This window comes from Temnothorax longispinosus, chromosome 5 (genome assembly GCF_030848805.1).
Source record: "Temnothorax longispinosus isolate EJ_2023e chromosome 5, Tlon_JGU_v1, whole genome shotgun sequence".
In the NCBI taxonomy this organism is placed as follows: domain Eukaryota; kingdom Metazoa; phylum Arthropoda; class Insecta; order Hymenoptera; family Formicidae; genus Temnothorax; species Temnothorax longispinosus.
This window is the reverse complement of record NC_092362.1, coordinates 8353276-8365754: the sequence shown is the minus strand read 5'-3', so window position 1 is coordinate 8365754 and position 12479 is coordinate 8353276. Positions and strand designations below refer to the sequence as shown.

General features: G+C 30.8%; 1 protein-coding gene across 1 annotated transcript; it reads right to left on the bottom strand.

Moving 5' to 3' along the window:
• Positions 1-1285: 1285 nt before the first annotated feature.
• LOC139813590 (uncharacterized) lies at positions 1286-3704 on the bottom strand. Its single transcript, XM_071779170.1, has 6 exons — positions 3340-3704; positions 3031-3222; positions 2851-2952; positions 2600-2758; positions 2139-2368; positions 1286-2076 (listed from the first exon to the last, which is right to left on the bottom strand). The coding sequence occupies exons 3-6, from the start codon at positions 2888-2890 to the stop codon at positions 1783-1785; spliced, it is 723 nt and encodes a 240-aa protein (XP_071635271.1). The 5' UTR covers positions 2891-2952; positions 3031-3222; positions 3340-3704; the 3' UTR covers positions 1286-1782.
• Positions 3705-12479: the final 8775 nt, after the last annotated feature.

Below are 12479 nucleotides of genomic sequence, written 5' to 3'. Positions count from 1 at the left end.
GATACACGCATACATCCGCACGATACACGCATACATACGCACGATACACATCGACATCATACTTTTAGATTACGCTTCTATCTAATCTTGATTTGGGGGGTTTATCGATGTTTTTATTGTTGTGCAATTCAGGGAAACTTGTTTTCGCGTTCGTACCGATGGTATATCTCTTATATGAAATACATCTTGTGACGAGCTGACAGCTCGCCGCAACTCGAGACGCCATATTGGGATAAAAGTAGATAAGGAAATCTGTACTTTCGTAATTTTTTCTCGTTTTCTATATAAAATCGAAGTTTCCCTAAATTATTAATGAATGTACTGCAATTCTGGAGAAGGATTTTCAATTCTGTCAATTAATTACGACGCTACGTGCCGACAAAAACATGCCGGTAAAACAGACGGCTCCAGCATCCCCTTAAACATTTTAATAGTATTTCTTTATAATCTTTAATTTTTTAAGATATTGCCAATTATTGTAGAATAGCCAACAATTGTATTGTTTACCCCTATTTTATGACTATATAAGTTTTTATTTTCCAAAACAGCTAAATTAATTTTACTTTTTTTACAAGAAAAACAAAAAATTAGTTAGAAAATAACACAACATGAGAATGTTAGAGTTAATATCATCTATTACTTAACTGATATTATCGGTTTCTTAATTTTAACACTTATACTTTATCAATTTCTATTGTATTTTATCTAATTTTCGTCTTCCTTATAAAAAAGATGAACTTAACTGCTTTTGAAAATGGACAACTCCATGTTTTTTAAAACAACTGTGATTATTTGAATATGTAAGTATATATATTAAAGAACTGGTTTATATGTAATTAATAAATACACAAATTTAATTAATTTAGATTTTATTTTTTTATTTTAAAAAATAATTAAAAAAATTTTTATAAACATGTTTTATATTGACTTCAGTAAACAATATTTGTTATAAATATTTTTAAATTTATACATAAGAACATGTACATATGTATAAATATTTTACAATATTTATAAAAAAAACATTTATCAAAATTTTTACTTAACACTAGAATCGAAGATTATGTATATCTAGAACCACTAAAGATTAAGTACATCTAGGTACACATAGAAATAATAAAAAAAAAATTATAAAATTAATCATACATTCCAACAAAATTCAAGGAAAATTAAACAAAAATAGATATAAATATTAATTATAAAAAAAATTTGCCTAAACAAGGCATTCATATTGGCATTAATATCAATAATTGTATTGATATTAACGCCTTAATTATTTTATCGTTGGTATAGTTGCACTCAAAATAATACTTTATGCAACACTTGCATGGAAAGTGCCCCATTACGCACGCTACGCGTGCGTGATAAACCACTTTCCAGGCACTTGCAACATAAAATAAGAAGTGTAAGTCGTGTGTAAAGATGAAAATTTCCGGGTGCGGAGTTTACGCACGAGCCGAAACTTGTTACACAAATAACTATTCTTTTACTTGTAATGTAAAATATTGTGTACAAAACAGAACATCTTTCAATATAATATAATATTAAAAATAATTACCAAAATTTTTGAACTTAACAGAACCAAAGATTATATATGTCTACATACACATAGACATGTTAGAGAAAAAAACAATTTATAAAATTAATCATCAGTTTATGTCAACAAAATTTAAAGAAAATAAAAAAATGATTATTACTCATTTGTCTCAGTCATTTTTTATCTTTGGTAATTGCACTCAAAATAAAACTTTCTTTTACTTGGAATGTAACACAATAAACTTTGTTTTACTCGGAATGTAATATCTTACAATTTTTTGCTTTTGTTAGCTGCTTCTCTCGTTCAGTTGATTTTACGAGCCAATATTTTATAACATCCTCTACCATCGCTTCGGAACAACCATGTGTTTTTTGTGTAGCAGTCAATATTGCTGAGCAAGTTCGAAGATTTGAAAAATTACGTTTTCCTTTAAAACCTATCCAACTGTAAGTCTTAGACAAATCATTAGATATTATTCTCGGCAAAACGCGTTTCACTATTTGTTTGTAGGATGATCCTCCAATATGCATAATTTCCTTGACCTAAAGTACAATAAATTTATGTAAATACAATAAAAAATATATTAGTAAATAAATTTACTTACAAAATTTTTTAAATTATTGTCCTCGATTAGAAATTCTTCTAGCGCTTCTAAATCTTTTATTTCTTTTAAAGAAAAATTATAAGTTTTAAATATAAAATCTTCATTTGATATAATAGGTTCATTTTTCTCAGAATTTGCTTTCATTAAAACGCTCAAATCCTCTGAAATTTGTTGTTGTCTCAGATTAATTATTTGCAATTGTCGTAATACTTGTCTCTTGAAATTAATATCTGAAACAAAATATTTTTCTAAGCATACATTTTGTACAATTAGTAATGTCTATTTTTAGAAATAGCAAACATTTGCAAACTATTGATCATTATATTATTCTAATATGCACTATTATAATATGCATTATTAGAATATGCATTATTATAATATGAACATTAAGGAAAAGATACACAATATGTAGCAAATATTTTTTAGCAATAATAAAAATAGAATGTGATGCATAATATTACCAGATAGATTATCAGATGGTTTTACAGTTTCAGATGACGATTTATTGCAAGTAGATGTAATGGATAGTTCACAATTTTCTTTTTCATGATGTTTTCTTACTGTAGTTGATCCAATCGCAGATTTATTTGTGACTGTAGATTGTAATGATTTCACACCAGCTGTAAAAGTTAAAATTGTACTTTCCTTATTAAAGTTTAAAAATATAGAACAATGCTTACAAAACACACTTAATATATGTGCTAAAACATACTTTTAGAGGGTGAAGGAGGCAATATTGAATTTGATGGCATATCATCGTGTTCAGAACAGTCTGAACTTGAAGTTTCGGAAATATTGTTGTTTACTTTGTATCCTATAATTAGATGAAACATTCTATTTATCGTCAAAATAAAATATTTTATAACAAAATAAAAAATGGATAAAATCTTACCCTTTTGAGTGGTACATGACGAAATGGTATGTCGAGGGGTAGAATCAATATCACGCTGAGCAACATCGTCTCCAGAACTTTTCTCATCAAAAAATCGTGTTTTTTTAATCTTTCTTTTAGGTTCAAAATCTGAATTAAGATCTGACGTATCTTCTGCTTTCGCGCATTTTGCTTTAGCTTTCAGCAAATTATCTTAAACAAACATATATCCAATAAATAATATAATAAGTTAATATATTAAAACAAAATATTCAATCTAATAAAATGTAATAAAAAAAGTATTCCAGATTCAACATTCTATAAACTTACCATATATTTGTCCACCTGCTAATTGTCGTATTGTACATACACAAATTCCATTCGCCAAATTTTGGAGATATACACGATGATATGGCTTGTGTCAATTTTGACCCTTTATAAGGTGGCCAATAACAAATGTCATCGAACACCCAAGCAGATGGTACAGCCTCAACAACATTATCATCAACGAAATGAATTATCTTCCATTCCATCTTTACAGTTTTATTAAGATCAAATCTTAATGATGTAATTTTATTATTGCTTTGCTAAACAAAACATATTATTGCAAAATAAAATATTTTGATTTATATAAATAAAATTACATATAATTACATATAATTAAAAAAATATTTTATTATATTTATCTATTGCATACATTCACAGAAGCCATTGTTAAAATAAAAATGTACAGAAAAATTTACAGAATCAATTTTATGTGTGTAGATAATATTTAAACGTGAAGGAGAGGAAAAACGACAAAACCATTATTATTTGGAAAAATAACAAGTTTGTTAATAATATCATTTACTAACCAAAGTGAAGTAGAGCCAAGAGTATTTACGGAGTAAATATTTAATCGTGAAGACTGGCATGGCTCATCAAAAAAATTACAAACATTTTCAAACTTTCTACCAATAATATAATAATTATTATTGCGTAAAGCAAAATTATCAATAAGTACTACAAACTTATTTTTAAGTAAAACACAATTGTTTCCAATGTTTGTACTCAATTTAAAGTTTTGGAATGTACAATTCTTATATTCTTTTTCGAAGTCATTTGACGATAAAGGTCCTTCATTATGCTCTGTGCTGAACAATATTTCGTTTTTGATTGTATCACATGTTGATAGTATAATCTTTTTCATGCAAACTACGTGCAATTTGAGCTAATGGTTGGTTTGCCTTTCTTACCAATTTTTTCAAGGCTTGCAAACAATTTTCAAACGGAAACGCACTAAACAAATCCAATGTTCCATAGATCTTAGTGTCTTCCACTATGTGTGCTAATCCATGTACATTATGAGAAATATATTCATAACCATGAATAACTTTTACTTGATCAATGAAGTATAGCAATAAACTATTTGCGAACTCACTATATGTTTTGTGTAATTCTGTAGATATCAAAATTCTAATTGCAATATGTAAAGTAAGAAAATGTAAGTACTTATCGTAAGGTATTAAATTCTGTAAAACTAGTGGTCCGCTATACAATAAAAAGAATCTAAATTTTGTCGCTTTCCAACGCTTTACTTCATCCAATGAACGCGTTTTTCTAACAAATTCAATAGGAACATAACTTCTTATCGATAAAAGTAAATCAGACTTTTTTTTTATACATTTCTTTGATAACTTATGTGAAGGTTTTCCTTGTAACCATATTAAAAGAAGTTTTTTTACGACGCCTAAACAAATCAAATGCATGTATTCTAAAGGAAAATTAGTTACCATTCCAAGATTAGGTATATCTTCTAAAATAGATACTCCACTATGATATTCTGGCTGCAACTTACGGCGAAAACTATCATTTGTTCTTTTTCTTGCATTATTTGTAATAAAAGAGACTCTACCTTTTATATATTTACCTTTTTGTATACACTTAGTACAAGAATAAAATCCTGAATGCCCTTTACAGTAAGTTATGAAAGACTTTGCAGGAGCATCACAAATAAAACCTTTAATTGTAAATGGTAAAACTCGCCCTTGAAATACAAAACCATTATTTACTAGTTCAATAGCTTTTTTTACAAAATCTGAGAGATATTCATTAACATTAGTGGGTTTTTCGTAACCATGGTAAATACCAATTACAGATATGTTATGAGGATATTTAAATAGGGAACATAAAATTGGGTAAATTTGACTACTAGAACTTTTACTCAGAGGTAATCCATCTATATTAACTAATAAATCAATCGATAATAATGTGGAAATGTCCACCTTAGAAATTAACTTTTTTACTGCAAACTTTAAGCCAAAGTGTGCATAAATTCCTGGCTCTACATTTTTTGTTAATGTTTTCCGAGGTGTTGTAAGCAAAGTTCTAGGATTATTTGGTAAATTTGAAAGAATAGGTATTGTTTTCAATAAACTTAGTAATGTTCGTAATGACTCATGAGACTCATTGTATGTAATCGCCCATTCACGTAACTTAGAAAAAAAATTAGTTTTTACACTATTGTTTCTTAAATTAACATCACAGTTGTTATTATTAGAAATAGTCGAAGGTTGGCTATCGAAATCGTTTAAACTATTATTGCCATCTTCCATACAAATATCAGAAAAAATTTCGTTAGAAATATAGCTTTCACTATCATTTATTTCGTCAAAGCTATTATGTTCGCTACTAGAACTGATTCTGTAAATTTCTGTCAAATTAACAACAGCATCGGCACATGTATTAATATTTTCATTTATAAGTTTATAACAAGTATCTGCTTTTTTTAATTTTTTTAAAAAAAGTACGTTTTTTTTTGCATTTAGGCATTCTTATTTGCAGTACTATTTATAATTTATATACAAAATTGCAATATTTGCAATATTAGGCTAGTACCATATAATCTGAAATCGGAAAAAGAAATTCAAGTAAGTTAAATTTAAAGTAAAACAGAAAGATTTTTTCAAACTGCACAAAAATAATTATAGAATTTCCCTGGTAATTACATGTATACATAACAATGAAAGAATTAGAAATGAAACTAATAATGTAAGAAAGTTTTTGATTTGTACTTACTCTATATATGCTTCGTATCTCTCTCCGTGTACTCTGCGCAGGAAATATCACAAAATATAATCTGCAGAAGCAGATATTAATTAATCTCCCTTATTTAACACTGCAATATAAAGAGAATAAGAATAAGAATAAGAATAAGAATAAGAATAAGAATAAGAATAAGAAAATAAATATAAGCTGTATATAAGATGTTGGTTTAAAGCGGAGAGGTTATGTATAAAACCAGGAACCTCGGCGACGTCAGGAATATATTATATAAGGGAGGGCGAACAAAGTTGACTTGTGCGACTTTCTTCAAGCATAACCTTAAATTTTCTAAAGAGTTTTATTCTAACGAACTGTTAAGGATGTGAAAAATATTACCAAAAATATATATAAAAATATTCTTAAACCTTATTTAATGTTTCATAGAACATAATTAATAAAGGAGAAAAGATAATTACCTCTGATTAAAATGATGTTTTACATTATGCACGTATGCCAGCACGAAAAGGCATGATGAAAAGGCACGGCGAAAAGGCACGGCGAAGCATGACGTACGACGAACGACAAAGTATGGCACGCCGTTTTGCTATTTAATACTATCATAAAAATTCTACCAAATTAAATTGATACTCAAAGAAAAGAAATTATTTTATGTCTAGACATATTTATAATTCATTGAATTATTATTAAGCTATTACATAATTGAAAATGCAGAATTAAAATTATGTCTAGACAAAATATTAATTCTGAATTTATTTTATGTTATGACAAAATGTTTTCGGAAATTAAAATTATGCACATAATTGTAATTGCCGATTTTGTATTATGTACATAATTTTAATTCTACAATTTGTATTATGTACATAATTTTAATTCTTGAATTTTTATCTACATAATTTTAATTCTTGAATTTCCATTATGTACATAATTTTAATTCTTGAATTTCTATTATGTACATAATTTTAATTCTTCAATTTCTATTATGTACATAATTTTAATTCTAGATTTTTTATGTACATAATTTTAATTCTTGAATTTCCATTATGTACATAATTTTAATTCTTCAATTTCTATTATGTACATAATTTTAATTCTGGAATTTTTATGTACATAATTTTAATTCTTAAAATTCCATTATGTACATAATTTTAATTCTTGAATTTCCATTATGTACATAATTTTAATTCTTGAATTTCCATTATGTACATAATTTTAATTCTTGAACTTCCATTATGTACATAATTTTAATTCTTGAATTTTTATGTACATAATTTTAATTCTTGAATTTCTATTATGTACATAATTTTAATTCATGAATTTTTATGCACGTAATTTTAATTCCTGAATTTTTATTATGTACATAATTTTAATTCTTGAATTTCTATTATGTACATAATAAAAATTCAAGAATTAAAATTATGTACATAATAAAAATTCAGGAATTAAAATTACGTGCATAAAAATTCATCCAATTTTTATTATGTCTAGACATAATTTTAATTCTGCCGCTAGGAAATTTTTAAGTCGATTCTTATGAATCAAGCTTGAATTCGATGTCCACGTGTCCCAGGTTGCCGATGACGAGGTCCAGATAGTGCGCTTCATAGTTTTCGGTGTGCGTGCGTGCGTGCGTGCGTGCGTGCGTGCGTGCGTGCGTGCGTGCGTGCGTGCGTGCGTGCGTGCGTGCGTCTCCCCTGCACCCTCCCCCATGCATGTACTTTATAATTTCGTTTTACAACTTAGCATGTACTTTATGTTGTAAAGCGAGGTCCACGCAGCCTACCGGCGGGGTGGGTGCGGGGGAGGGGGGGCCGAAGGCCCCCATCGCACCCCCCCGTTGTGTGTGTGTGTGTGCTTCCCACAAACCACCATGTTTTTTTATCTTTTCACGATTTTCTGCCGATGTTAAGGCCCGTATTCATATGGCAGTTTTATAGATGTTAGCCTTAAATTGATAGAAATAAAGCTTAAGTCGTAGGCAAATAAACCAATCTTCGATTACTTTAATATGTGAGATAATTTTTCGTTTTTTTTTTGTTTTTAAGACTAATAATAAACCAACAAACGCTAAAATTAGACCAACAATCATCAGCAAACGATTACGCATCGATTAGGCTTTTTTGAAATTAAAAATAAAATTTTTCCGGCTAACTTAATGCTAATTTTTCTTTTTAAATTTAAAAAAAAATTAAGAACCAACAAACGTTGTAATTAGGCCAACAATCACCAACAAACGACCAACAAACGATAACAAAATATGAAAATTAATAAAGTCGAAGTTGACCGGCTAAGTTACCAGAGCTCGTGTGTACATAATTTTTGTGAACTCTAGGAACTTGAGACAATAACGTTCGCAACACTGATAATGAAAGTGGCTACAGGACATGATTCTATACAGCCCTAGCGTTTACATTTGTGCACGTTACTTTCCCCACGTTTTTACATAACTTATATAATAGTCGCCATCCAAACTGTGTATTGTGTTCCTGGAGACGAGTTTGTGTTATTGAATAATTCAATTATTTGTAAGTTTTAACTTGATGCAATTTATCGGTAAGTGTACACTGTTGTTATTATTATTATTATTATGCCATGTCAATAGTCAAATGATTGGGTTTCTTGTTTTTTCTGTGACTTATTTATAAGTTCTGAAATTACCAAAAAAGCGTAATAATTGTCGTTTATCAGACAAACAAATCTACATTTAAGGCTGATCTACAATGTGCTCTTTGCTTCCTGTTTTCTGCTCTTAACCTCTTTGCGACTATCTCGTATTTCGCAATTCCGTCGCGTAACGCAATGTTTTTTGTTCTCTGTCGCTCAAGATGAAAATTGACGAACTTCAGAAGAGACAAGAAACATCACGTTACGCGACGGAATTGCGAAATATGAGATAGTCGCAAAGAAGTTAAGAGCAAAAAACAGGAAGCAAAGAACACATTTTTATTGTTGATATAGCGACAGATATTGATTGAAAATTAAAACATCATAATATGTTTCAGCGAAATGGAAAATCGTGTAGACGTACACGTCGTGCGTACTCTTCGTAGAATTAGAAAAATCCTTAGTGAAGCAGTGAGGTCTTATCAATATGATGGAAATATAGAGAGCAACATTTGCTTCCTGTTGCTCAGCAAAATTTACAAAGGATATCTACAGCGATATCAGAAGAAACATACAACCAATTGAAAGAAGCAATCGAAGCCTTACTACTTATCAAATGAATAAAAACATTATTAATTTACATTGAAATTGAATGTAATATAATGTAATCTGATCATATTGTATCTATTATTTTAAACAGGGATCTTACATTTCTTTTCTAATATTGGTCACTGGTCATTTTACTTACCATTCTCTGCTCATATTCCTCTTCTTCTTTTTCCTCTTTATGACGGGCTTTGTTCCTTACGTCAAATACACGTGCATACTTTAACTGGTATTTTAAACTTTGCTGACACCTTGTATAGACTGTCCGTCTGCTCCGATAATGTGTCACTGCGAAACTTTAGGTTATGGCCGTGAGCAGGGACCATCAACTCTCACATGACAGAGCGCGTTCCAAAACTTATAAAAAAAAGTCGGACAACCTTTTTGGTCACGACCACTAAAAAAAGAATTTTCTACGATTTTTCCAACTATCCATCCCCTCTCCTTTTCCTAGTGGCACCAAAAAACCGCTTTTTTCAAAAATTATTTTTTTGACCGGTTTCTTCACGTTAAAAATTTTGAAAATTTGAGAATATAGCTTATAAAAAGTACTTAGCACACAATTTTTTTGAGCTTTAGGCGCGTTGAATATTTAACCTAAAAAAATTAAATAAATATTTGAATCAATTTTTTTTCTAATTTCTTTGATAGTTGCAGGTCTAATTACTCTAGAAAATTGTATATTTTAGTGTTCTACATGTATTAGAATTTTTTCAGATTTTTCGGAATGGTGGGCCGTACTCAAAAATGCGAAAAACCCTATTTTTAGCCACTTCTGTACCTTTTATGGTCCTCAAATGATTGTGTGATAGTGCCTTAACTGACTCTAAAATAAACATAATATATTACTTTTGGATATATGTTGTCAATATTTGATACATTCCGATACGTCTCATATGTTTTTGAGCATGAAATCAGTCATAACTCAACGAGAAAACCCTAATTTTTGTATAAAAGTGCCTATTTTTCGTCGATTTCTGGATTTTTGGTTGTTTTATCTAAGTTTTTTTGCATATGATTGGTAAATGTAAATATAAATATAATAAAAAATTGTATTTCTTATACATATATTTCAAAGAAATCGTTCATTTATTCAAATATATATATTTTCATGAAAAAAAAAAATAATTTTAATGATTCCATAATTGTTTTTTTAATCCTTCTCGTCACTATCTTTCTCAATTACTGGTGTTACTTTTTCGAAGTCAAACAATGTTGTAAGTATCTCAGCTGGTCGAATAATCCACGACAAGTATCTTGCATGAGACAGGTAAAAAACTATGGCGGCTATATGCGAGCAACACCCTATAATTCTGTTACCATTAGCGCAGTTACAGCAATAAACATCTGACACCGTTGAGTCCCACGCTATCAGGTTGATATTGTAAATAAGACGAATAAGACAAATCTTATTTACAATATCAACCTGATAGTGTGGGACTCAACGGTGTCAGACGTTATTGCTGTAACTGCGCTAATGGTAACAGAACTATAGGGTCTTGTTCGTATATAACCGCCATAGTTTTTTACCTGTCTCATGCAAAATACTTGTCAAGGATTATTCGACCAGCTGAGGTACAACATTTACTACGTTTACTACGTTTACTTCTGTAGTAACTTACAATATATTACTCGTTTACGCGGAGTAAATTATCGTAAGTTACTACAAAATCCCGTTTACGCGAAGGAATTATCGGATTAAAAAGACGATCATGGAATCATAAAAATTAATTTTTTTTTCATGAAAATGGATATATTTAAATAAATAAACGATTTCTTTGAAATATATGTATAAAAGGTACAATTTTTTATTATATTTATATTCACATTTACCAATCATATGCAAAAAAACTTAGATAAAACAACCAAAAATCCAGAAATCGACGAAAAAATAGGCACTTTTATACAAAAATTAGGGTTTTCTCATTGAATTATGACTGATTTCATGCTCAAAAACATATGAGACGTATCGGAATGTATCAAATATTGACAACATATATCCAAAAGTAATATATTATGTTTATTTTAGAGTCAATTAAGGCACTATCAATCATTTGAGGACCATAAAAGGCCCAAAAGTGGCTAAAAATAGGGTTTTTCGCATTTTTGAGTACGGCCCACCATTCCGAAAAATCTGAAAAAATTCTAATATATGTAGAACACTAAAATATAAAATTTTCTAGAGTAATTAGACCTGCAACTATCAAAGAAATTAGAAAAAAATTGATTCAAATATTTATTTAATTTTTTTGGGATAGATATTCAACGCGCCTAAAGCTAAAAAAAATTTTGTGTTAAGTACTTTTTATAAGCTATATTCTCAAATTTTTTCAAAATTTTTAAGATGAAGGAACCGGAGAAAAAAATAATTTTTGAAAAAAGCGGTTTTTTGGTGCCACTAGAAAAAGGAGGGGAGATGGATAGTCAGAAAAATCGTAGAAAATTCTTTTTTTAGTGTACTTATGCAGATCAGTAAGTAAGCTATGTGCATACTGACCAAGGGATCTGAGGGGTGGTGAGGGGCGGGGGGGAACCGCGGGGAGGGGAAAGGAGGAACCGCGTTTTTCGGGCGTCGCGGGAGAGGGGGAGGGGGAACTGCGTTTTTCGGGCGCCGCGGGGAGCGGGAGGGGAAAACCGCGTTTTCAGGCGCCGCGCCGCGGGGCGAGGGTATCCGCGTTTTCCGGCGCTGCGGGGCAAAGGAATCCGCGTTTTTCGGCGCCGCGGGGCGAGGCGGTCCGCGTTTTCCGGCGCCGCGGGGTGAGGGGATCCGCGTTTTCGGGCGCCGCGGGGCGAGGGGACCCGCGTTCGCGTTTTGCCGCGCCGCGGAGTTCTCGTGACGTCACACGGCACGCTCCCGCTCGCGTTATCTCTCCCTCGTAGATGTTTCTCCCCCGTCCCCCGGTCGCACGCGTCTTCTCGTTCGCGCGGTGTCTCGCGCCCCCCGTCCCCCCCCGTTTGCGCGAGTCTTCTCATTCGCGCGGTCTCTTTCTCTCGCGCGCGGTCCCTCTCGCTCCCGGCCCCCGTTCGCGTTCTCTCTCCTTCACACGTTTTTCTTTTCCTGCCCGCAATCTCTCTTCTTGAAAAACAGCATTTTTTTGTTTTCATAGGCGAAGGCAGTTCGAGTTTTAGATTTCCATAAAACGTAGTTTTTTGTCATTAAACTTTTACATAATCTAACGAATATATAGAAAAATGAAACAAAAAAAATCATACTTTTA

Coding starts and splice junctions, on each gene's coding strand:
- LOC139813590 (XM_071779170.1), bottom strand. CDS start 2,890: ATGCCATCAAATTCAATATTGCCTCCTTCACCCTCTAAAA. Junction 2,759..2,850: donor GCCTCCTTCACCCTCTAAAA/GTATGTTTTAGC, acceptor TAACTTTTACAG/CTGGTGTGAAATCATTACAA. Junction 2,369..2,599: donor ACCATCTGATAATCTATCTG/GTAATATTATGC, acceptor ATTTTGTTTCAG/ATATTAATTTCAAGAGACAA.